Raw genomic sequence first — 25,129 nt, forward strand, 5'->3', positions numbered from 1 at the left:
GAGGTCCCCTAAAAAGGCTCCAGGACGGGCCCTGCATCCCTCTACCACACCAACCACATCCCCTTACCTCCTCAGCCTCTTGGGGCCAAGAGACCTTGGCCAATCTGGGAGGAGGGGGTAGTGTGTGTGTGTGTGCGTGTGTGCGTGCGTGTGCATGTGCAAGTAAACATGTTCACATTCAACATGTGAATAGATAGACTGTGTGCTAGTAGTTGGGGGTTCAGAAGGGCAATTTCTTCTATCCTCAAACCAGACCAGTGTGACTGCAAATTTCCCCCATTGAAAGAAAGACCCTGGACTTGACACACCCACAAAGACACACACACCTGGATAGGTGACAGGTGTGTGAACCTGAAGCCTTTGCACATGCTATTCCCACTGGAATCGCACAACCATCCCCTTGATCTGCCTGGAAAACTCCTACTCATCCTTCAAAACCTCATTCAAGCCCTTTGTCTCGGGAAGGCTTCCCTTACCCCCTTCCCCTCCACGGCCATCACTGAGCCTCAAACCCTTAGGACTGCTCTTCTCCCACAGTCCAGGGACCACTGGTTTATGGTGAGAGGCAGGGTGCAGGGCTGTGGTTCATCCTTTTCTGGGCCCCCAGCCCCTTGCACAGGGCACAGAGGAACTCAGTGTTTGCTGACTGACTGAGGAAGGGAACGATCGGAACACACCGAGAATGTGCAGGAAGGGATGGCAGAAAGAGACCCTGAGGCACAGCCGATGAACTGCCAAGAATATGCTGTGTGACCCAGGGCACCCCCTCTCCCTCTCTGGTTCTCAGGCTCCCTCCCATAGCAAAGACGACTCCCCGAGTCCTGGGGAGTGCTCGCCTGTGTCCCCCCACCCACCCACCCAGGGACTCACTGGTGTTGGCCATCGGGCACAGTTCACAGGGGTTGCCCCAAGCACGCCCCAGGGAGCAACAGCAGGATGCTCGGGTGACGCCAACCCCAATCTCAGCAGTGCAGGAAATGCCGCCATCCCCTCGGTCATGCGTGTCCAGGAAACAGTTCCCGACCCGGGTGTCTGGAGCAGGCAAAAAGGGGCGGTTAGCAAGTGGCAGGAGAGAAATGGTACGTGTGTGTTTGCACCTGCGTGTGTAACTGTGGGGGTAACTGTGTGTGTGGCCGTGTGCACGTCTGAAACCCTGTACACACGTATCTGTGTACACATGGGACTGTGTGTGTCTGTGTGTGTAGCCTAGAGACAGAAGGGTGCATCCGGGGAAACGGGCAGGGAGGGGAGCTGTGCGTGTGCACCCCGAGAGTCAAAGGGTGTGCAAGAGCACTGAGCACAGTGTCCCGACAGGCAACAGGCTCAGCGGCTCTGACCAGGGACCAGCGCGCGTCCTGTTTGTCAGGAACAGGTGACTGTGAACAGGCCACAGCTCCGCCCATCACCTGCCATCAGAACCCCGGCTGGCACCGCGGTTTACTCACCCACACAGCCCACCCCGCTGGGGTTCAGCTCAAAATCCTGGGGGCAGTTGCAGAGGTAGCTGCCGGGGGTGTTGACACACAGGCCATTGATGCAGTTCACGGGGTCTGCACACTCGTTGACATCTGTGGAATTGGGGGCGCCATCAGTGGGGAGCCTTCCCTTGACCCACTTCCCTGCCACCTTCTTCCTGGAAAGCTGAAGCCCTCAAGGTTGGATGTGGGGGGGCAGCCCGGGTGGCTCAGTGGTTTAGCGCTGCCTTCGGCCCAGGGCCTGATCCTGGAGACCCGGGATCGAGTCCTGTGTCGGGCTCCCTGCATGGAGCCTGCTTCTCCCTCTGCCTGTGTTTCTGCCTCCCCTTCTCCCTCAATCTGTGTCTCTCATGAAAAAACAAAAAAAATCTTTAAAAAAAAAAAAAAAAGGTTGGATGTGGAGCCTGGGGTGAGGCCATATCCTCCCCTGGGAAGACACCCAAGGGGGCAGCAGCCTTTAGGGGCGACCCTGCCCTGACCAACCCCATCTCCTCCGGGCTCTGTTCCACTTGGCATAGACGTCTGCCCCTTGAAAGTTTCCCGGGCCCTGGGTTCCACGCAGCTATCACACAAAGCCAACATTTAGGTCGTGCTTTCAAACCAGGGGTTGGTTGGCAGACTCTTATCTGCGGGCCAAATCTGGCCCCCTGCCTGTTTGTGTAAATAAAGTTTTATTGGCACACATCCACGCCCACTTATTTACATACTGCCTGTGTCTGCTTCCAGGCTACAAGGCACTTGCGTACAGTAGACTGTGAGGCTGGAAGGCCCTATATTTTCTATCTGGTGCTTTGCTGGAAGAGTTTGCTGACCCCATTTTATTTTTATTTTTACTTTTTTCTGACCCCCATTTTAAATACGTAAGTAGATCATTTTGACGATCGTACTGGAGGGAGCACAGCTGCGTTCATTCACCGCATTTATTCAGGAGACGATAGACGATAAGAGCGGAGGTTTAGGGGAACAGGGATCAATGGGGGTGCGGCTGGAGGTGGGGGGTCAGACAAGCCCCTGGAATGGGGCATTCGGGAAGAGGTCCAAGGGCAGGGGGCCGCGAGCCTGGTGCCCTCCCGCACCCACTGCCCTGCCCACACACCCGTGCAGTTGCCGCCGCCGCGGTCCAGCTCGTAGCCCCCACTACAGACGCAGCGGAACATCCCGGGCAGGTTCTCGCAGCTCCCGAACACACAGAGGTTCCCGAGAACACACTCGTCCACATCTGTGGGGACCCCAGGTCAGCCCGCCTCGCCCGGCCGCCTGCTCCTGCCGCGCCCCCCACCCCGGGACCCACCTGCGGTGTCCCCCAGCCCCGAGGCCCCGGCCTCACCCCGGCAGGCGCGGTGGTCCTCCGTGGGGCCGAAGCCCATCTCACACTCGCAGCGGTACCCGCCGGGGGCATTGAGGCACTGCCCGTTCTCGCAGAGGTCCACGTCCTCAGCACATTCGTCCCTGTCTGCGGGACCCCAAGAGGCAGGGGGCTGGGGGCCCCACTGGCCAGGACCCGCGCAGGGTGGGCGGGGGGGCCCCAGTCAAACACTTCATGCCACCCAGGGCTCCAGGAAGCGGGCGAGCAGCGCTGGCAACTCAGACCCCGACTCGGGTAGACAGGGGACCGGGTGACGCAGGCCGCGGGTGGAGGGCCCCCGGGAAGCAAGCAAGCGTTCCTGCTCCCCAACTCCAGAGCCCAGGGGAGAAGCCCGCGGGCCAGAAGTACATCCTCTCCAGCACCCCAAGGTGTGGTGTGCGGGCTGGATCGGGGCGAGTCGGGAAGCAAGCTGACCACCGTGACCACCTCGGAATCCAGCCCCCGGGGTGTCCCTCTCGGGCCCTCCCGCTCTCACCTTCACAGGAGAAGCCGTCCCCCATGAAGCCCTGGCGGCAGACGCAGCGGTAGGAGCCGGGAACGTTCAGACAGTCGGCTCTCAAGCTGCACCCGTGCTCCCAGAAGGCACACTCATCCAGGTCTGCAGGACACGGAGCCCGGAGCCCCCAGGTGTGTGCATTGGGGGGCTGCAGGGAGGCAGACCCTCCGATCTCGGCCCTGACCAGCACCCACCCCCACCCCCGCAGACACCCCTGGGCCCGGCCACCCCCACCCTGCCCCCCACCTGCCCCCGACCTACCTCAGCTGCTCTGCCCAGGCCGCCTGCCCCCAGGCACTCACCGTGGCATGCGAAGCCATCCCCCACCCAGCCTGGCTGGCACCTGCAGCTGAAACTCCCAGGGACGTTGAGGCAGGAAGCGTGACTGTCACAGCTGTGTCCCCCAAGCTCACACTCGTCCACGTCTGCAAGGAGAGGACCCCGGTCGCAAGAAGGGTTGGGACCAGGAGAGGGAAGGCAGACACAGCACCCCTACAAGGCTGGAGCCTAGCAGAGATGGGGCCCCAGGAGCAGAGTGGGGAGATAGTATAGCCTCCTGGGGGAGGGCTGGCCCAGAAAGCCCCGCCCCCCCACCACTCCAGTAGCTTCCACCTTCACCCAGGGCCCAGGAGAAAACCCCCACCCCCAACCCCAAAAAGCATGACTCCCAGCAGCCCTCTGAAGTGGTCTGAGATAGCAGCAGGAGAGGCTCAGGGTAGACCTTAAGCATAACCGTCCTAATGCATATGCCCTCGCTCTGAAAAGCGGGATTTCTCCTAAACCTGAGTTTCCGATCCTCAGGCGAGTCTGAAGTCGGCTTCACCCTTATACCCTCTGCAGTGTCCACCCACTGCCTAAGTGAGCTACTGGGTACTGCGCATTTCTTCACACTACTTCCACTGTTACTCGCCCAAATGTTATTTTACAAGCTAATCTTACGTCAATGACAGTCTCTAAAAAGTCATGGAACTGAGGCTGTCTTGTGACGTATGACTCTCATACCCATTAAAATAAACTGCCTAACTGTATATTTGCGTCCTCCAAAAAGGTCATGCTCCAGCCCTAGTTCCTGGAACCTGCGAACAGCACCTTATTTGGAAATAGGTCTTTGTGTCTTTGTGGATGTAAACCAAGTTAGTTAGGACAGGATCCTCCTGGACTATGGTGGCCCTAATCCAATGGCTGGCATCCTTGTAAGACAGGAATTGGGACCCAGAACCCACGTGAGGACAGAGTGGAGTGACACATTTACAAGCCAAGAAATATGGAGGACTGATAGCCCTGTCACCAGAAGGCCGAAGGGCAGATTCCCACTCTGAGCCCCCGGGAGGGAACCCATCCTGCCCACACACCCTGATTGCAGATTTCTGGCCTCCAGACCGCTCTGGAGAGGAAATACATTTCTGCAGCTGTGAGCCGCCAGGCTTGGAGGAATTTGTTATGGCAGCCCTAGGAACCCTAACCGACGACTGCTGAAATGTTCAGCCCTGTATCACTTAAAGCCATCAGGTTGGCATGCTTTGGGGACACTGCTGTGGACGCCTCGGGGTGCAGAGGTCTCTCTGCAGAGCTGTGTGCTGAGAGGAGCCCCAGCGGCACCTGACTGGGTCCTGTTCCCGCTTTAACACAAGACCCCACCTGTGGAAATCTGGAAGAATGAGGTCTGGCTGTGCTCAGCCCTGAGGGATGGGGCGGCCCCCAGGACCCCTGAGTTGGCTCCTTGGAGCCCCCTGCACCAGCACCACGCCGCCGACCGCCAGCTCACCGGAGCAGCCCGTGGCCCCCTTCCTGATGACGTAACCCCGCTGGCAGTGGCACACAAAGGAACCTTTTGTGTTCTCACAGTCCCCGTGGAGGCAAATGTGGGGGTTCAGGTCACACTCATTCACATCTGTGGGATGACAGGGGAGGGAGCAAGTGAGGGTGGAGGGGATGTGCAAGCGAGCATGGCTCTCGGCCCTGCAGTGCAGGCCCCCCACGTTGAGGCTCTCTTTGCCCAACTCCAGGACGGGGGAAGCTCCTTCTGGTTCCACCACTGGGCGACCAGGAGCATCAAGTCAACATTTCACAGCCCATATTCTGTGGTATGTATCAGGCATGTGTTCCCAAGAGGATGTTGAAGCTGAATGCATTTAGAGCGCATGGAGCTAAGCGAAGCTAGCCAGGTTTTTCTCTTACAGACCTTATCTGAGCCTTTATGCCAATGTGGATCTGTAAGAAGGGGATGGAGAGATAAAGCAGTTCCCTATTTGATCTGATCCGAGGCGCTGAGCACTCCCTCAGACTCCTGCGGTCCAGAAGGCTAAGCTGCTCTGGAGTTGGATACGTCTTTTGGGAGTCACGCTTCTACTTCCTCGAACTTCCCCACTCTGGCCCCAGCTCTGCCCTGATGCGGCACCCAGCACACATCTGCTCCCTGGGCCTCGTGACGCCCTGCAGCGAGGACAGGACAGTGACCATGGCCTGAACATCCCAGGGTCCCCAAGCAGGGCTCAGGTAACACAGTCCAGAGTGCCTTTCCCGTCTTGCTCAGCCTCTTATGCAGAAAACACCTCGGCGTGCAGCAATCTTAACATGTAGCCCTGGGAGCGGGGTGTGAACCTGTGTGTGTATCAGGTACACGGTGAGCGTTGGGTGGACGTGCTTAAAGAACAAGGTTCAGGGCATCTGCTGCTAAGAATCAGACCCCACAGACTCTGGCACATGGCGGTCTGTTCAGGGCACTGGCGGCCATGGGTGGACTGCTGCACTGCTGCAAAGCTGGTCTCCCTCGCCCACGTGTGACAGGGAAGGAGCTTGGTGTCTGTCTTGCCCACATGCCTCCTTGCAGAAGGTCTGTCCTGTGAGTTCAGACCCCCACCCCACAGTCACCCCCACTGTGTGTCACCCCCACTCCACAGTCCCGGCTCCTCACCAATGCATGTCCTTGAGTCCGGCGTGGCCATGAAGCCATCATAGCATAGGCAGTGGTGACCCCCTGGCACGTTGGCACACTGGCCCCCATCGCAGATGTCTGGGTTCTCCGCACACTCATCCACGTCTGGTGGGGGGGGACAGAGGAGGAGGCTGGGCTGTAAGCAGGCAGGGACAGAGGGGGCGCCCCAGGGACCCTGCCACAAGGTCAGTGGCCTGTCCCAGGTCTGGCTGGCTTCACCTGGGCCAGGTGAGGTTGGTTCCCTCATCCCACACACCTGCACACGCCCTCCCGTTGGGCATCAGAGAGTAGCCGTGTCCGCAGCCGCACCGGTAGCTGCCCTCCGTATTTGTGCAGTGTACGTCACACCCACCGTTCCCAGAGCGGCATTCGTTTATGTCTGCGGGGGGCAGGGCAGAGGTGGAGAAGCAGGGCCGAGGGGCAAGGCCGGGCTGGGCATGGGGCTGATGGGGGCAGAGAGGACGAGCCGCTGCGGCTAGGGCCCCCATCAGGACTAGGGGACGGCGGGCTGGCCCCGTGTGTGGCAGGGGGGCGTGGGCTCACCCATGCAGCCCTGGCGGTCAGGTGTGCTCTGGAAGCCAGCATGGCAGGAGCACTGGAAGGCCCCGATGACGTTGACACAGTGGCCGTGGGGACACAGGCTGTCGCTCAGGGAGCACTCATCGACATCTGTGGGGGGAGCATGTGGATGGTGGGGGCCGGGTGTGAGCAGCCGGGTGACAGGGACCCTTCTGCCATCTACATGTCCCTGAGACACTCGGACACACATGCACACCGATGCATTCACACACACACACAAACACACACACACTCAAATACACACTCACATCCCTCTGCCCACTCACAAGACTCACAAACACACCCTATACGCACACATTCACCCTTGGTGGACACACATCCACACCCAGACACACACACCTGACACTCGCGTACCAGTTGCACACTCACCCTCACAGGCAGTGTCCTTGGCCGTCAGCGCATGCCCGGGAGGGCACTGACACTTGTAGCTCCCCTCCACGTTGATGCAGGTACCTCCCCGGCACAGCAGCGGGTCCCGCACACACTCGTCCACGTCTGGGCATGTGGAAGAGAGCAGATGTAAAGACGCTGGCCGGGGTGGCTGTGCTGTGGCTCGTGTGGAAGCTGCTCCCTGCGGTCCCCGGCCTGTCCCCCTGGCTCCACTCATGAGAGCCTGGAGGCTTGGGGCTCAGATGACCCTAGGGAGCAGAGCTTGAGCTGAAAAGAGCAGGGACAAGTGAACCCAGGAAGGAAGCTGGAATTCTCAGGGGAATCAGGGCCACCAGGCTGACGCTCCTGGAGTCACTGAGGGAGCCCCTGAGAAGCAACCCTGTAGGACACAGGGGAAAGGCAAGGTCCAGCCTCGAGGCATCAGTGTGGGGAGCAGGCTGTCCCAACAGCCTCTTCGAACTCATCTCCTTCACTTCCTTCCACCCCTCTGACCCACCCCAGGGCCTTTGCACCTGCTGTTCTCCCTTCAGGCTGATCTTCCAGCCCCTCTGCACCACATAGACTCCCAGTCCCTCAGCCACAACCTCAAGCCCCCGAGCGCAGGACATCCCCGGGGACCACACTCCACCCCTCCACAAAGTGCTTCTCACAGTGACCATTTTGCATTTCTCTGGGGATTAATCTTACTAACGCCTGTCTCCCCATCAGGTCGTGAGCTCAGAGGGACTGGTCATGGGCTAACGAATGAGCTCTTGGCAGTTCCCTCAATAATGGGACACAAAATGTTCGCTGAATGAATAAAAAAAGGAAGGAAGGAAGGAAGGAAGGAAGGAAGGAAGGAAGGAAGGAAGGAAGGGAGGGGAGCTCCTCTCTCCAGGGCCCTTCTCTTCTTCTCCCACTACACCTGCCCTGGGAGAACTCACCCAGACCTTGGTCCCTAGGCCTCAATTCTGCAGGACAGACCTGATGTCCGGCTGCCTTTGGGGACACCACCCCACAGCACCCGGATTTGCTGGGTCTCGGCTTCTCCCCACACTTACCCCTCCAACCCTATCCATCAAAGCAACATCCCCACCACCCCTCCCCTCAGCCCCAAGACCCATCGGGGTCCCCCACACAATGGCCCTGCGGTCACCTACCCACGCAGTTCTTCATCAGCATTAAGCCGCTCTCATAGCCACGGAAACATTCGCACTCAAAGCTGCCTGGGGTGTTGACACAGGTGCCCTGGCCGCAGAGGTCAGGGGAGATGTGGCACTCGTCGATGTCTGGGGAGAGAGGGGCAGGGGCCGGCCTCCACATGTGTAGACACTGCGAAGGAGCCTGAGATGCCGAAGTGGGCCAGGGGTCAGGGGTAGGGGGCAGGGGTGAGGTGGGGAGGCAGGGGGCGCAGAGATGCTGTGACTGCACCCCAGACAAGAGCAGGGAGTTTCCTCCCTGGAGGTCACCTTTGTCAGCCCCTCCTTTTACGGTAGGGGTCCCCTAAGGGGCAGAGAGGGCGGCAACCTGCCCTGGGTCACACAGCCGGCTGGCAGGCAGGACAAGACAGGCCCGCGGAACAGGTCTTGACTCCACGTCTGCTTCGAAGCCCCCGTCCCTGCAGGCGCCCCCCCAATCAGTGGTCGAGGCAGGCCCGTACCTGTGCAGTTCCTGCCCTGGGTATCCGGGGCGAAGCCCCCCGCACAGGAGCAGCGGAAGCTGCCCACCGTGTTCCGGCAGGTGCCGTGCACGCAGAGGCTGGGAAACGCCTTGCACTCATTCACATCTGCGGCGCAGGAGCAGAAAACGCTGTCGGTCAAACGCGTCCACTGTCCCTGGGTGTGCTCCCCAGGTTTCACACCTCGAACTGCATGCACACCCTCCGCTCTCCCCCAGACACACTCCCCGCCTCGGGGCCCCGGCTGTGTTGTGCCCTCTCCCCGGCCTCCAGGCTCCCAGCGCCCCAATACACCTTTGTAGAAGGGCCGGCCAGACAGGAAGTCCCGGCTGGCGAAGCCCAGCCCCCGGGGACACAGGCTGGCAAATGCGGGGGACCCGGGCTCTGGGCACGCCTCACACGCGGCCCCCCAGGCGGCCCCCACTGAGCAGCAGCAAACGTCCATCCGGTATTTGCCGGGCAGGGCGGCCCCACACTCGTCCTCATCCCAACGCAGGAAACACGGCTCCAGGCGCATGTCTACACGGAGGGACAGTCATCGGGTCACCCCCTCCCACCTTGCCGTGGTCTCCCTCGGCAGCATCTGTCCGCACCGCCCTCCCCAGCAGGAAGGAGCATGAGGGGAGTGACTGCCTCGTGCTGACACTCGACGTCACCCAACAGTTACATTTTAGTGGCAATAACTTGCCCTGTTAAGGTGCTTGCTAGGTGCCGGGTGCCATTCTAAGCTCCTCAACCCACTTCATCTTCAAAGTAACATCAAGACTCCCTCAGAACAACCTGATGGCAGGGGCACCTGGGTGGCTCAGTGGTTGAGCATCTGCCTTCCGCTCAGGGTGTGATCCCCGGGTCCTGGCATCGAGTCCCACATTGGGCTCCCTGCATGGAGCCTGCTTCTCCCTCTGCCTGTGTCTCTGCCTCTCTCTGTGTGTCTCTCAGGAATAAATAAATAAAATCTTTAAAAAATTTTAAAAAGATGTTAACAGTGGCAAAACCAGGGAGCCCTCATCCAGCGGGGAAAACATCTCAGATCTCTGAGCCTGAGGGGGGAGCCATTCGGAGGGAATGTTGGAGCCCCAGATGCTGAGGGAGATTCCCAGGCATGCTAGGGGTGCCCGGTGAGCAGATCCGCCCCGTGTCAACACTCTCCACTTAACGAGAAGGAATAAATAAAAGTCACAGACACGGGCAGCCTGGGTGGCTCAGCGGTTTAACGCCGTCTCCAGCCCAGGGCCTGATCCTGGAGACCCGGGATTGAGTCCCACATCAGGCTCCCTGCATGGAGCCTGCTTCTCCCTCCGCCTGTCTGTCTCTCTCTCTCTCTCTCTCTCTCTCTCTCTGTCTCTCATGAAGAAATAAATAAAAATCTTTTTTAAAAAAAGTCGCAGATGCTGTTTCACAAGCTCTTACTGTTTGCAACGAGCCTCATTAAAGTGAAGTGAAAGGGTGAACCCCCAAAACAAACAAGGCCCTCTTTTGAGACATGTCAGCAAGAAATGAGTGCAGAAGTAGAGAGGGTCCCAGAGGTCTCCCCAAATCCTTTCTGTCCCTAGGAGGGGTCTCCAGGCACTGGGGCAGGGGCAGTGGAGGGAGGGCGAGGTGGCCCCGAGGACTCACCCACGCACAGCCGGCCCGTGGCATCCAGCGTCAGGCCCTCGGGGCACTCACAGCGGAAGGAGCCAGCCGTGTTGAGGCAGCGTCCATTGGGACATACCCCGGGGAAGACCTCGCATTCGTTCACATCTGGGCAGGGTCAGAAAAGGAGACGGTTGTCCTTGGGGAGGCGGGAAGGAACAGTGCCAGCCCCAGAGGCCAGGGAGTCTCGGGCATGACCCGGGTATCAGGGAGGGGGAATCTCTGTCTCCACCTCAAAAGACTTCAGGACCCCGGGCATCCCCCATGGCATGCACCTGTCCGCGTGCAGCTCAGAGGGAGGAGTGAACCACAGAGCAGGGCAGGGAGTTACCTTCACAGGTGAGTCCCGTCATGCGGGCAAAGCCACGGGCACAGGCAGGATCTGGGGTTGAGAGAAGCAGAGTAGGCACAGGAGCCACGCTCTCCGTCCAGACCCCCGTCCTCTCAATGGGCGCCCAGGCAACCGCAGTGGCCAAGCCTGGGAGGTCCCCCAGAGCTCACCGGGGGGCTCCCAGGGCATTACCGGGCTTGCAGCGTTCGCAGGGGCTCCCCCAGGCAGCCCCGAGGGTGGCACAGCACTCGGACCGCAGGGAGGCTCCGGGCAGGTTCGCTTCACAGCGGCCATCCTGGACCTTCAGCCAGCATGTGCCCTTGATGTTGTCTGCAGGGGAGGGGGTCACCCGTGTCACCTCCAGCCCCCACCCGTGCGCTGGCCCACAGAGACCCAGCCTTCCCCAGGGCGGGATGTAGGGCTGGGCAGCAGGGGCCCTGCCACTCCGTGGGACTCGGGGCCCTCTCACCTAGGCACATGGTGCCGGAGGGCCCCAGCCGGCTGCCCGGGACGCATTCACAGGCGTAGGAACCGGCCAGGTTCCGACACGCACCATTTACACATGGGTTGGACAGGCACTCGTCGATGTCTGCAAAGACAGCCCCCCACTGGGTCCTGAGCTGTGGAAGGGGGAGCCCCAGCTGACCAGGGCCCCCTCCTCCCCAGGGGCTGTTGGGGTCCAGTGGCGAAAGTTGCACACAGGTGTACACATATATCCACGCGTGTACTTGACCAGACAAGGCATGTGCACGTGGGCCAGGTGGATAGGAGCGGAGTGGGCAGATAGGCACGCACATGTGCTTGCACGGAGTTGTGCTGGGCACCCAAGCAAGCGCGCTGACACACAGGATCCTGTGAGCATGCACACATGGCCGATGTGGGGGGCACAGACACAGTGGGGAGCAGTGACCCTCAAGGGGGTCACAGTATGAGAGAGGGTGAGAGTGAGAGGCAGGAGGGAAGCCCAGGAAGATGGAGGCCTGGATGTGGCCAGGGAGTGGGCAGCAGGCAGCTGCAGGGCCTTGACTGGAACAGGGCCTGAGAGGGACACGTGGGGGACAGAGGTGGCTCAGGAGTAGGGAGCGGTGGGCATGAGGACGGTGCTGTGGAGAGCCTTGGCCGTCAGGGGAGGGAGAGGTGACAAAAGGCCCGGGCAGAGGTGGAGTCATGCAGAGGCAGCAGGGGTGCCTGAGTGTTGGGGAACAAGGATGTTGCTGCAAAGTGTGTGCGTGCCTGAACACGTGTGTGCGTGTATCCATGGATGTGCAGGCACAAAGGCACAGATGTGTGAATACACATCTAAGTGTGTGGCTGTGAGCTTAAGTGTGAAAATGTGAGAATGTGGGCACACACATTTCTTTGAGAGTGTGCTCCTGAGTGTGTGTGTGACCGTGTAGACATGTCCGTGAGTGTGAATATGGGGGTGTATGTGTGTATTGAGTGAGCACCAATATGTGTAACTGAGTGTCTGATCGTATGCACACACGTGTGAATGGCTGAAGGTCTGAATGGATGAGTAAGTGTGTGACTGTGTGTGGCTGGGAGTATGAGTGGGTAAAGTGTAAGAATAAGTGGGTGTGGGAATGTGGGTATATGTGGGTTTGAGCGCACATGCTGGTGAGTGTGCACAACCGTGTGAGACCAAGTGTGAATAAATCTATGTCCGTGAGTGTGAATGTGTGTGTGAATGAGTATACACACACACGCAACATGCGCAAGCGTCTGCCCATGCAGTACACAGCACGTGCGGTGTGTAAGGGTGTGTGTGTGCATGTAACATGCACTGTGTGTGCACACACAGCATGCATGTGTCTAAGAGTGCAAGTGTGTATGCAGGGTGCAGCATGCATAAGTGCTGGAATGTGTGTGTGCCTGTGCGGGGACAGCACAGGTGTGTCTATGTGCACGCCTGTGAGTGTGCGTGGGACCCTGTACCTTCGCAGGTCTCCATGTCCTGCCGGAAGCTGAAGCCCTGGGGGCAGGAGCAGCTGTAGCTGCCTGGGCTGTTCCGGCACCACCCGTTGTCACACAGGAGGCTATTGCGAGCACACTCGTCCACATCTAGAAGGTGGGGGTGGGAGAGGGGGGTGAGGGCTGTGCAGTGGGGGCGGCCCGTGCACCTGCCGGGGTTCTGCTGGGCACGCTCACCCACACACTCCTTGCCGCCGGCTCCCGCCTCGTAGCCCGGGCTGCACACACAGCGGTAGGTGCCGCGCAGGTTCTCGCACAGGCCGTGGGTGCAGATGTCGGGGTCCAGTGCACACTCGTTGATGTCTGCAGCAGGAAGAGGGTGTAGGCAGGCTGCCGAGGTTCCAGAAGCCGGGTGCCCCCTGGGGCCAGAGCTCAGGCCCAGACCCTGCCCCATTTCCCTCTAAACCCACCATCTGGGCACAGTGGACCTTTGGGGCCATCCTTTGCCGTGGAGTCCATCCTATGTACTGTAGGATGCTGAGCAGCATCCCTGACCTCTACCCATCAGACGCCAACAGTACCCTTCCCAGTTTTTCTCCAGACGTTGCCAAATGCACCTGGATGGGGAGGGTGGCTGCAAAACTGCCCTCAGTTTGGAACCCACGGAATAAAAATTGGTACAGCAGCAACACAGTAAAAATAAGAGCCATCGTAATTGCTAACATTCCATCTTTACTCATCTGATCCTCTAACACCCCTGAAACAGGTCCTCTATGATCCCCACTTTGCAGACAAGGAAGCGGAAGCAGAGAGAGTGAGTTGCCCCAGGTTATTCAAGCAGTAAACAGTGGGACCAGGATTGGAACCCAGGCGTCTGGCTCCAGAACCTGTGCCCTTAACTGGGTGAGAGCGTGGTCGTGCCCACATCTGTCCTCCCCTGATGGCCCAGCAGTCAGTGGAAAATCAACCATCCTAAGTCCTTTTGTTCCCACTCAGGCAGAAAGGCTGATTGTGTGTGTGTGTGTGTGTGTGTATGTGTGTGTGTGTGTGTGTTCAGCCAACAAACAAGGAGATGCACACATGGGGAATTTCCTTTCCTTTCAAGTTTCAACTGTACAGATCAGGCAATTTGGGCCGAGACCTGGTGGCCACAGGAGACCAGCCAGGGATCCTACAGTAGGGACTGTCTGGTTGTGGGGGTTGGCGGGGGGAATCAAAAGAATCACAGAAAAAAAAATTAAAAAAAAAAAAAGAATCACACAGGTTGCAGAGTGAGTGGGGCCGAAAACGCAGCTCAGGAGGGAAACGGGGCGTGAGAGAAAGCACAGCTTTACACGTCCACCATCTCTAGCTCTACGGGTTGAATGGTGTCCTCCCCAAAGTCGTATGTTAAAGTCCTAACCACGTGGCCTCACGTGGAGATCGGGTCTTTACAGAGGTGATCCTGTTAAAACGAGGTCATTCGGGGAGCCTCCCAACCCATTCCGATACGACGATTGTACACTTGTAAAGGGGGGGAATTTGGACGTACACACACGTGTACACACCGGGAGGGCCCCACGTAACGATGGAGGCGGAAATCGGGAAGACACTTCTACAAGCCGAGGAACACCACCAGAAACTGGAAGAGAAGCAAGGAATGGCTTCTCCCTCGCAGCCTCAGAAGAAACCAACCCTGTCTACACCTTGATCTCAGACTCCGAGCCTCCGGAGCTGCGGAGGAGCACATTTCTGTTGTTGAAGCCTCAGCAAACTGACACAGTGCCCGCCCCCCGCGCCCCCGCAGCCCTCTCCTGACACTGGCTGCCACTCACCTCTACCATCCGCGGTGATGCCCAGACCGCTGCTGCACAGAATCTGGAACTCGGCTGGGGGCGCAGGGACGGGGAGAGGAGCGGTCAGTGGGCATTGCGGAGCCTCGGCCACTCCCAAGGACGTGGCTGGCCCCTTGGTGCTGAGCAAGAGTCTAGGACCAGGAGGATCCCTCCCTCTCCCAGTGCAGAGAGCGATTTTCCACGGTCCTTTCTTGAGGAGAGTCACCAGCGGAGAGATGCCCCCCTACCACCCCATGGGAGCCAAGAGCCCTGTCCCTTCCCACCCCCAGGGTGATGAGCTGGAGGGTGTACAGGACAAAAAAGGCAGGTAAGGCCAGGCAGCAGGACGCTCACCAGAGTTCTTGGCAGGACACGGCAGGCAGGGCTCCCCAAATCCGTGGTCTGGGCTAGCACAGCAGCACTCGGATTTGGTGACCGCGCCAGGGAAGGGGCGGGCGCAGGAGCCCAGCTCCAGGGCTCCATAGCAGGTGCTGCGCACGTGGGTGTCCACGCACACTCGGCCGTCCGCGCCCACGGCCAGCCCCCCCAGGCAGTGGCAGCGAAAGGAGCCTTCGGTGTTGGTGCAGTGGCCGTTCACGCAGATGCCCGGAGTCTGGCACTCATCGATGTCTGGGTGCGGCAGGACACAGGGGCTGTGCAAAAGGTCCCAGTGCCACCACCCCCGCCCCTCCCCTCCCTGCCCATCACCGTCCCTTCCATCCCACCGTCCTGTCCAGCCTCTGGCCTCACCCACGCAGTAGCGGCCACTGGGTGCCAGCAGGAAGCCGGATTTGCAGAGACACGTGAAGCTGCCGTCCTCGTTGATGCACACCCCGTTGGTGCACATGGTGGTGGTGGCACACTCGTTGTGATCTAGAGACACCGGAGAGGCTGGATCCCATTCCGGCCCCTTGCTGGGCCAGCCCTGCCTGCAGACCAGCCCCTCCCTCTCACTTCTACAGGGCGCAGCAGAGCGAGGGGCCAGGGGCCTGACCACCTCCATTTAAAACAAAGAAAAGGGGAAACCAGCTGGCAAGAAGATAGTCTAACTGAAAGGAAGTGGTAGGGCGCAGAAATGAGTATCAAAATATCAGTTTTGCACTAAAAGGTCTGCACCCAGGGATCCCTGGGTGGCGCAGCGGTTTAGCGCCTGCCTTTGGCCCAGGGCGCGATCCTGGAGACCCGGGATCGAATCCCACGTCAGGCTCCCGGTGCATGGAGCCTGCTTCTCCCTCTGCCTGTGTCTCTGCCTCTCTCTCTCTCTCTCTCTGTGTGACTATCATAAATAAATAAAAATAAAAAAAAATAAAAAAAAAAAAAAGAAAGGTCTGCACCCAAAGGAGTAAAAGAAATGAATGAATGAATGAATGAATGAATGAATGAATGAGGGGCATCTGGCTGGCTCAGCAGTTGAGCATCTGCCTTGGGCTCAGGGCGTGATCCCGGGGTCCTGGGATTGAGTCCCGCATCGGGCTCCCCGTGGGAAGCCTGTTTCTCCCTCTGCCTGTGTCTCTCATGAATAAATAAATAAAATCTTAAAGAAAAAAAAGAAATGAATGAATGAATGATGCACATAAAAATCTGTACATGAATGTCCATGGCGAGATTCTCCATAATCGCGAAAAGTGGAAACAGCCCAAATGTCCATCGGCTGAGGAGTGAGGAAACAAGATGTGGCCCTCCAGCCACCGTCGGGGAGTCCTCGGCCACCAACAGGGGCGAGGTGTCCACACATGTCTTACGGTGGAAGACCCCAAACCCCGCAGGGAGCCTGAGAGGTCACCCCCACCCCCGTGGTCCTGATCCTCCTACACACTCGGCCACATTCTCGCTGTCCTGTGACAGTTCCCAGGACGGGCTTAGGTCCCGGGTCAGACAGCTCTTGCTGGGATTCATGGCATGAACTCGGGGGGTGGGGTTCGGGGGGAAATGAAGGAGTGAGTCCCGCCAACGAAGCCCCAGAAGATCTCAGGCAGGTGTGCTGGCTTCAGGAGAAGAAGAGGCTTCATCTTCGGGAGGGGAGTGGGTGATGCCGCAGCAGAGACGGGCAAGGTGGGCCTCAGCCACTGGGGCGCCCCCCCCCCGCTCCCTGCACGCCCCCCCCAACTCACCCACACAGTTCTTGCCGCCGGGGCCGAGCTCGAAGCCCGCATTGCAGACACACCGGAAGCTGCCCTCGGTGTTGGCGCAGCGGCCGTGATGGCAGAGGCTGCTGCCCACGAGGCACTCGTCCACGTCTGTGGCGGGGGGACGAGGGCAGTGGGTCGGGGGGGATTCAGGCCGCGGATCCCGGCCAGGCAGCCCGGCGTCCCCCCTCTCGGATGCACAGCCATACCCACGCACTCCTGCTTGGCGGGCGTCACCTGGAAGCCGTCGTGGCACCGGCAGTGGTAGGAGCCAGGTGTGTTGACGCAGTCTCCGTGGTGGCAGGGACTGCTGGCACATTCGTCCACGTCTGTGGGCAGAGGACCCTGAGCCCCCGCCCGGCAGGTGCAGGTGCGGCCCCCGCGGCCCCGCCCACCGCCCTGCTCACCGATGCACTCCCCCCGAACGTCCTGAGTGTAGCCCGCGTTACACTCGCAGCGGTAGCTAGAAGGGGTGGGCAGGCAGCGGCCGTTGAGACACAGATTGGTGAAGTGTCTGCAGATGTCGATGGTCTGGTTCAAGGTGGCTGTGCCTGAGCGCGGGGACAACAGATGCACCTGAGCGGAGGCCTTACCTCTGCATTGCAACTCCCATTCTGAGGCTGGAACCCTGCCCACTTCAGCCTGGAGTCCTGCCCTAGAGCTGCAGATGCCCACATTGGCTGAGACCCCACTGTGGGCCCAGAGAAGCCCAGCCCCTCACCACGGGGTGAGACCTCCACCCCCCAGCACCAGGCCCCTACCTGAGGCCCAAATCCCTGACTTTGAGACCCAGATCCCAAATCTAGCCCCACCCCCAGACCACTGTCAGTACCTTCATCTCTGCTGCCCAGGCCAGGGCCCCCACTCCAAAGCCCTGACCCTCCCTCTGAGGCCTGGACCCCCTCACTCAGGTCATGGATCCCTCCTTCCGAGTCCCAGGCCTCACCAATGTGGGCATTGCCGATGCCCAGGCTGGGAACACCACGCCCATTGGAGCCATGGGGGCTGTGCCGAGCGGGCCCAGGGCCAGGACCCACACCATTGGACCCAAAGCCAGGGAGTCCAGGGAAGGGGCCAGGGTAGGAGGGGGGCAGCAGCGGGAGCCCCTGCACACACAGTCGCTGGAACTCATCTGCAAGGAAGCAGGGTTTGAGGCCAGGCCCTCCGTCATGCCCCAGGACCCCTCCTCTGGGAGTTCTGGGGGGCAGAGGAGGGCAGGGGCAATCCCAGGCCACTCACCAGAGCCCCGCAGAGGACACGGCTCAGGGGCTGGGCCAGCCGCCCAGCACCTGCCCCGGTCACAGCAGCACTGCCTCTGAGTGTAATGGCCAGCGAGGTCTCCAGCACAGCGGCCCACAATCAGTGTAGAGAAGCAGGTGCCAGCCCGGTGGTCTGCGACAGGGAGGGGAAGGATCAGTTACCAGACCTGGGTCCAAATCCCAGCTCCACCAACACTGGCGGCAAGGAATCCTGTGCCTCAGTTTCCCCATCTGTTGGAATGCGAATGCTCAGAGCATTCACCTCACCTCGAAAGAATGTTGCCAAGATAAAGAAAAAAAAAAAAAAGTGAAGCACACGATGTCTGGGACATGGCCCGTTCTCAGGGAGAATGATCCCAGGGAGATAGATTTGGGCTCATTCCAACACTTATGGCTGGCATTGGTAGTAAGCTCCCTGTCACTCTGGGCATTCAACCACACTTAGGAAGACCCCTTGGTTTTGGGGGCTGCCCTGGCGGGAGATCAGGCTGGACGCTCAAGCAAGGACACTAGTATCTGTAGCTATGTGCCCCCATCTGCCAGCCCTGCATTTGGGGACACCTAAGAGGCTGTGAATTTGAGGAGAGGGCCAAGGAGCAGACGGCTGGATTGATGACTACAGTCCCCGGGAATTGAGGCAGAGGCTCCCCAGATACAAGAACCACGGACACCCCTCCACATCCCACTCTGCTCTTGCGGCTAACAGCTTGATGCAGTGATCAGATTTCTCAGGCTCAAAGAGTGTATTTTTAGCTTAAAAACGCACAAATCTTGGCCAGTGGCCCACATGAAACCTCTCCCACCAGCTGGAAGGGCCCCTCACAGCAGCCCCTGCCCTGCTCTGCCCCGGGCTGAAAAAAACATGCAAACATTTCTCTCTCTCTCTCTCTCTCTCTCTCTTTGAGAGAGCATAGCATGTGCACAAGCAGGCGGAGGGGCAGGGGGAGAGAGAGAATCCCAAGCAGAGCGGAGCCCACGTGGGGTTTGATCTCGTGACCCTGAGACCACAACCCGAGCCGAAATCACGATTGGGTGCTCAACCAACTGAGCCACCGGGCTCCAGGTGCACGTGTAGGGGTTGGGGCTCTGTACCCCCAGCACCATCCCAGGCCCTCCGCGGTGGCCAGGCCTGCCCAGATGAGGAGAGGCCGATAGATACATTCAAGGTCACCCAGGGACAAAAGAGGGAGAGGGGACAGGAACTCAGATCCCCGAGCCCCAGGGGGATCTGGCCAAGCAGCTGCCTCTCAAGACGGAGACAGAATGTAAGAATTCTAACAAAAATGATGCGGCCTTTGCTTATAAAGCACCCACTGTGATCAGGCCCTGCTAAGCACCCCAACTGCACCACTCTCTTGTCTTTGTGAATGAGTCCTGAGCGTCCACTGAGTCCAGCCTCCGGCAAATCATTCCAAAATTGTGCTTAATCCTCTCCACGACTCCAAGAAGTAGGCATGGCCACGATCCCCAACTTATAGATGCAAAAGTTGGGGCACAGAGACGTTAAGATGCTTCTTGCCCGAGGCCACAGAGTTTGCAGTAGTTGGGACCCAGGACTGAATCCCAAGCCCATGTTCAGAGGCAACCTGACTTTGGTTCACATCTAGGCTCCACTGCTTGGTAGCCGGGAGAGGCCCCCTTATTCCAGGGGACTTGCCCCGAGGTATCTTCCGTGCTGGTCACGGTGGCCCCCAGGGGTGGAGGAACAGAAGGCCCAGCGTTGGCCACAGCACGTTGGCAGAGCTCCAAACACAATATTCCCAGCCCTGCCTGGTAGAGGCCCAGCCGGAGGGGCCCCCCGGTGGTGCTGGGGAACTGCCAAGTCCCTTCCCTCCTCCCCAAACCAGGACTCTGCCCACCCCTCGCCACAAGGGTCCATATTCCTGACCTGCCCCGTTAGCCACTGGCCACGGCTAGAGTCTAATGACGAGCTCATCAACATAGTAGGGCGGGGAGTGAGAGCCCGGGATCCTCTGCCTCCCAGGTGGGGTGTGGGGGATTATAGGAGGGTGGGCATCCAGGGGGAGGCATGGCCCTGAGCACCTCCTCCTGGCTGGGCAGGGGGTCTGGGTAGGGCCTGGGTATGGGCAGGGATCTGTTCTGAACTTACCGAGTTGGCTCCAGCAAACCTCCCCTCTCTGGGTCTGTTTCCCTATCTCAAACAGAGGATCTAGGGGAGGTGGGGTGCTCTTAAAGTGTGGGAGGGCCACCTGGGTGACTGAGTCAGTTAAGCATCAGACTTCGGGTTTCTGCTCAGGTCACGATCTCAGGGTTGTGAGATGGAACCACCCCCCCCTCCTTGGGCTCACTTTCAGCAGAGAGTGGGCTTCTCTCCCTCTTCCTCTCCCTCTGTCCCTTCCCAGGCGCACTGGCACGCGCTCTCTCTCTCTCTCTCTCAAATAAATAAATAAATAAATCTTTTAGAAAAAAGTGTCTGGGAAGGTTAAGAGGAATACAGACAGGGAGCTAAAAAAAAAAATAAATGTGCATCATAAGGGCACAGAGATAGAGGCTGGAGAAGCAGGGGGCCAGGGAGCCAGGAGGGCCGGGTCCCAGGGGCCGATGGGAGGTGGGGGACACGGGACACAGGGTGGGGGGGTTTGCAAACTGGGGTCCGGAGGGCACAAAGGCTGATGGGTAGGGAGTGAGAATGCCAGAGGAGATGGAAACCGAGCTCCAGAGACGACGGAAAGACACGGAGCCCTGAGGGCTGGGGAGCCCACAGGCCAGAGGGATGCAAAGCTAGAGGAGCCAGGGCCTGTCTCCCAAGGGCCCCCCTCAGGCCCCAGCTCACCGAGGCAGCGGGAGCCGTCCAGGCTGCTGACAAACCCACGCGGACAGGTGCACACGAAGCTCCCCACCGTGTTGCTGCAGTCGCCCCCAGAGCAGAGGCCCAGCACGCTGACACACTCGTCCACATCTGTGGAGACGATGCCCCGTCACAGGGCCGCCGCCACCAGCCCCACCCCTTCTCCTCGCAGGGGGGCCTGAGCTGCCCAGAGCACCAAGGAGTCACTAGTCCTCCCCCTCCCCTGCGCCCACCTTCGCACTTGGCACTGTTCTCACTGGGCCGGTGTCCACTGGGGCAGCGGCACTCGAAGGAGCCCACCGTGTTGATGCAGCTGCCCCCCTGGCACAGGCCCGGGACAGTCTGGCACTCATCCACATCTGCAAGGGGATGACGGGCCCATCGGAGGGAAGAACCAAGGCTGCGAGGGCTCCCACCCAGCCCTGGGTCCCGGGGCCTCCCTCCCGAAGCGCTGACTCCCTTACCTTGGCAGGCCCCTGTGCGGACATTGGGGATGAAGCCTCGGCGGCAGGGGTGTGGCTGTGCGGGGCAGAGCTCGCACGGGATGCCCCAGGCTCGGCCCACGGTAGCACAGCAGAGGGCCTTCGTGCTCGCCAGGCCTGTCAGCTGCTGCCGGCACCCCTCAGGACCCACTTGGCCAAAGCAGGGGCCCGTCCGGTAGTCTGTGAGACAGACGGATTGGGGCAGCTGGCCTCAAGCTGCCTACCCCCGCCCCAGAACCTTCTGCGTCTCCGTCTCTGCAGCCCCAGCTCTGGCCTCTACCTCTCTCGCCTGGACCACGGCAGTAGCCTCCTTCCCAGCCTCCCTAAACCAATACACCAGCCTTTACTCATGCTGTTCCCCATCCCTAATCGGATAACCTCCCGTTCACCCTTCAAAACCCCTTCTCCCCAAAGCATTCTGCAACCAGCCTCCAAAAAGGAGGCCAGGATCTCCAAGCTCACAAAGCCCAGGAAGGGCATGTCTGGAGGATCCGACCACTTCCCCAGGCCTACCCGCCCTTGAGGCCTGGGCAGAGACCAGAGACACCCAGCAGGAGAGCCTGTGTCATCCGTGCGTGCCCGTCTGGCCCTGCCAAGTCTCCCAGACTCAAGGAGGGACCGCGCGTCCGCCCGAATGCTCTGAACCCACAACACTGCAGCCCTGAACCCTGAACCCGGCCAAAGGTGGTCTCCTCGGTGCTCCCACCTCTGGACACAGGCTCAGATGTGGCTTCCTGGCTCCCTCCTCCAGATGGTTCCAATCTAGGGGCTGGCAGTGGACCAAGGGAAGCCCCTCCCAGAAGGAGAAGCCGAAGCCAGCCCCCTGGACTGTGTGGAGGAGGAGGCGCACAGACAGCCACAAGGGTCCTGACTCCCTTGAGTCCAAACGATCCCAGAATCTCACCTAATTCACCCAGAACTCTGGAATCCCCCTCGCTCCTGCCTCTCTGGGGCCCTCACCATCCCCCACCCCTTTCACCCTCCCCCCCTGCCTCCCACTCAGCCACCCTGAGCTGCTCCCCTTTCATCAGCCCAAACTCCAGTTTCTAAAAGCACCTCCCTCGTGCTGAGGAGCCCTCCCAGCCCCAGCTTCTGACTCATAGCTACACCCTCTTCACCCCGGCTTCAGCCACAGATGGGCCTCCACCCCCAGCAGCACCTCCCAACACTGAGGTCAGTCCGGGGTCCCCCCATCTCCGCCGGCCTGGGCTCCTGGGCCTTACGGGGTGGTCTGATGGCCCTCACGCTGCCCCCTCTTGCTGGCTTTCTCCTCCCCAGCTTCCCCTGGGCTCCATGCATCCCGTGCACCCTGAGCCGCCCTCCTCCCTTATTTTCCGCAAGAACCTCAACCACTCGCTCAGCTTCGGGCCCACACATGGGTCCCCCCATGGGGCCTGGGTGTCCAGCTGTTTCCACCTCCCCCACATCAACTTTCCACAAAATGCTGTCGCTTCCGTCATCTGAGTTTTGGCCAACAGCTCCCAACAGGTGACCCCACCCACCTCAGCTGTGGGGAATATTCTGAAACTGGGGGGTAAGGGGTGCAGTAAAAGGAGGCTTGCTCCTCTCATGAACTCTGACTTATCACTTCCTCCAGGAAGCCCTTCCGGATGCCTTTGCCTGGAGCAACAGTTTCTCTGCCCTTCACAGCAGTAGGGCCAGCATCAGGGCCAGCTGGAGCTTTCCAGGGCCTGGCTGCCAGGAAGCCCCTGTCCATCCACCCAGGCCCCTACCCCATGCCCAGCTTGGTACCTCTCTCACACTGAGGTCCCATGAAGCCATACACACAGGCACAGTGGTTCGGCCCGATGCAGCGGCCCCCGTTGTGGCACCCACGGTCACAGACAGCTGCAGAAGAAGAGGGGAGGGTGGCCCGAGGTCCCCTAGCAGCAGAGGGACCTGGAGAGGCTCAGAAAAGCCCCTTTTCACCCAGGAATCCGCACTGTTGGGGATAAGTACATCCCTCCAAACCCTGGTCCCAGAAGAGTGACCTGTGGGTGGCGGGCAGGTGGCAGTCGAGACCCGCCCTCTGGGATCCTAGGCCCAGGTGTGCCGGGGGATACTCACGCTGCCCACACACAGTGCCTGTGTAGCCCCTCTGACACAGGCAGGACTCCCCTCGGCAGCTGCCTCCATTCATACAGCTCACGCTGCACCCTGACCCTACGGACGGGAAGGGGGGACACACGGGGAAGTGGTGACCAGCCCCGCGATGCACGTCAACAGCGGCAGGAGTAGGCCCACCTGGCCCAGCTCTGGTCCTTCCGCCCTGCGCCAAAACCAGCCTGGGCCCCCAGTGGCATCTGGAAGCCTGTAACCCTCTCCTCCTGTCCCTGGGGGTCATCCCCCCCAGCTCACCTCGGCTCCCCCCGCAGCTGGGGGCCAGCTTCCCATCAGCACAGGCACACAGGTTGGGTCGGGAGCAGAAGCCCTTGCCGCAGGCATGCCTACAGACGGCTGGCATGGGCAGAGCAGGTGACAGTCAGGGCCAGGTCCTGAACCCCGCGCCGTCCCCACGCCCTCAGTGCCCACGCAAGGCTCTGGGTTTCTGCTGGGGCCATGGGGAGAGGGCCTCTTTGGGCCAGAAATGCTGAGCAGCAAGGACAGAAGCTGAAGATGCTGGGTCCTAACTGTGCTTAGGGTAGAGGGCTCTCCTGGGAGTGGGGTCAGATTCTAGACCCCAGAGGTGGGGGGTACAGGCTGACAGAGAGACAGCGAGGCAGGCAAAGAGACAGGGAGGTAAAGAGCAAAGGAAATGAACGTGGCAGGGTGGCCTGGGAGCCTGAGGACAGGCAAGCGCCAGTCCTATGGTTCAACCTGACGTCCCTGGCCAAATTCACTTGCAAGCAGGGCTGGACTTGCCAGCAGGCCGGAGAGCTGTCCCAGCGTCCCCTGCCTGAGCCCCCCACCTCCAGATGGCAGTGGCACTCACGGACGACACACTGGTTCCCGCCTGGCAGTGTCCTCCAGCCAGGGCAGCAGTAGGCATGGAAACGGGAGCCGCACACATTCGGCCTTGGGGAGAGCATGGTACAGCTGGTGAGCCCCTGCCTTGCGGGACATTCCCTGGGCTTTGACCCCTCCCCCACCCAGTAGGACAGCCCAGCCCGGCCCAGCCCACACCCCAGAGCCTCTCAGCACGCCCCGTACCACGCACCCCTGCAAGATGCCTGGGCTGCCACGCCTGCGCACACGTCCGGGGCCCGCAGACTCCAAGGCCCTGTCCCAACGGCCCTGGACATGCACCACGCACAATAGGGCCATCCAGGCCAGCAGGAGCCGAGCCAGGGGGCCCCAGGCCATGGTGAAAGCACCAGCCCCTCTCCTTGCCAAGCACAGACCCTTCAGAACCATGATGTGTCCCTCAGAGGCTGCAGAGAGGAAAGAGAGGAAGCAGAGTCAACTCCAGCAGAAGCTCTTGGCCACAGACCACTCAGAACCAGGAGCACCCGGACAGCTGCTGCAGGGCTGGGGGAAACGGGGGAGGGGGTGAGCCCAGGGAGGTGGTGGTGGGGGCGCCACTGGAGCCCAGGGAGGCATCCAGCCCTCACCCAGAAGCAGGTGAACAGCCAGGGCAGGCTTCTTGGAGGAGGTGTGATGTCTCAGAGATGGAGTTAGCCAAGAGTAGGGTGCCTGGGCAGAGCGCGGGGAGGGGTGTGGATCGTTGAGTAGAGGGAGAGAGGGACGGGGTGGGGGGGTCGCAGGAGCGCACTGTGTCGCAGAGCTTCTACTTGCAGATCGAGGGTGATGGAGAGCCCTTGGGGGCTCCAAGGAGGAGGAACAAGAGCAGAACGGGTGTTTGGAGTGTGGAGCCTGGAAGGAAGCATGCAGATGAGACCTGGGCAGGGGTCCAGATGAGAGGGC

At 60.1% G+C, this 25,129-nt stretch overlaps 2 protein-coding genes across 11 annotated transcripts in view; one reads left to right on the forward strand and one right to left on the reverse strand.

The window, feature by feature from the left end:
• Positions 1–24,614, reverse strand: part of FBN3 (fibrillin 3) — a 53,115-nt gene extending 28,501 nt beyond the window's left edge. The window contains exons 1-36 of one of the 3 annotated variants that reach the window (XM_072787520.1): positions 24,423–24,614; positions 24,198–24,280; positions 23,624–23,722; positions 23,333–23,428; positions 23,018–23,113; positions 21,248–21,445; positions 21,017–21,142; positions 20,769–20,894; positions 17,955–18,107; positions 17,662–17,847; positions 17,123–17,266; positions 16,925–17,044; positions 16,701–16,826; positions 15,340–15,462; positions 14,944–15,219; positions 14,590–14,643; positions 13,013–13,138; positions 12,800–12,925; positions 11,334–11,453; positions 11,057–11,194; positions 10,865–10,915; positions 10,516–10,641; positions 9,193–9,417; positions 8,881–9,006; positions 8,381–8,509; positions 7,221–7,346; positions 6,816–6,941; positions 6,529–6,651; positions 6,252–6,377; positions 5,103–5,228; positions 3,640–3,762; positions 3,317–3,439; positions 2,803–2,928; positions 2,572–2,694; positions 1,446–1,568; positions 871–1,032 (exon numbers count right to left, since the gene is read on the reverse strand). In XM_072787520.1, the coding sequence (XP_072643621.1) occupies positions 871–1,032; positions 1,446–1,568; positions 2,572–2,694; positions 2,803–2,928; positions 3,317–3,439; positions 3,640–3,762; positions 5,103–5,228; positions 6,252–6,377; positions 6,529–6,651; positions 6,816–6,941; positions 7,221–7,346; positions 8,381–8,509; positions 8,881–9,006; positions 9,193–9,417; positions 10,516–10,641; positions 10,865–10,915; positions 11,057–11,194; positions 11,334–11,453; positions 12,800–12,925; positions 13,013–13,138; positions 14,590–14,643; positions 14,944–15,219; positions 15,340–15,462; positions 16,701–16,826; positions 16,925–17,044; positions 17,123–17,266; positions 17,662–17,847; positions 17,955–18,107; positions 20,769–20,894; positions 21,017–21,142; positions 21,248–21,445; positions 23,018–23,113; positions 23,333–23,428; positions 23,624–23,722; positions 24,198–24,280; positions 24,423–24,568 (4,726 nt within the window). In that variant the 5' untranslated portion in view covers positions 24,569–24,614. The remainder of the gene's footprint in view (positions 1–870; positions 1,033–1,445; positions 1,569–2,571; positions 2,695–2,802; positions 2,929–3,316; positions 3,440–3,639; positions 3,763–5,102; positions 5,229–6,251; positions 6,378–6,528; positions 6,652–6,815; positions 6,942–7,220; positions 7,347–8,380; positions 8,510–8,880; positions 9,007–9,192; positions 9,418–10,515; positions 10,642–10,864; positions 10,916–11,056; positions 11,195–11,333; positions 11,454–12,799; positions 12,926–13,012; positions 13,139–14,589; positions 14,644–14,943; positions 15,220–15,339; positions 15,463–16,700; positions 16,827–16,924; positions 17,045–17,122; positions 17,267–17,661; positions 17,848–17,954; positions 18,108–20,768; positions 20,895–21,016; positions 21,143–21,247; positions 21,446–23,017; positions 23,114–23,332; positions 23,429–23,623; positions 23,723–24,197; positions 24,281–24,422) is intronic. The other 2 variants (XM_072787518.1, XM_072787519.1) reach the window with 2 other exon arrangements.
• HNRNPM (heterogeneous nuclear ribonucleoprotein M) overlaps positions 5,270–25,129 on the forward strand; it is a 277,288-nt gene continuing 257,428 nt past the window's right edge. For all 8 annotated transcript variants that reach the window (XM_072787528.1, XM_072787522.1, XM_072787524.1 and 5 more), the window contains exon 1: positions 5,270–5,275. The gene's annotated coding sequence lies outside the window, so the exon portion shown is untranslated. The remainder of the gene's footprint in view (positions 5,276–25,129) is intronic.

Source organism: Canis lupus, chromosome 19, assembly GCF_048164855.1.
Source record: "Canis lupus baileyi chromosome 19, mCanLup2.hap1, whole genome shotgun sequence".
NCBI lineage: Eukaryota > Metazoa > Chordata > Mammalia > Carnivora > Canidae > Canis > Canis lupus.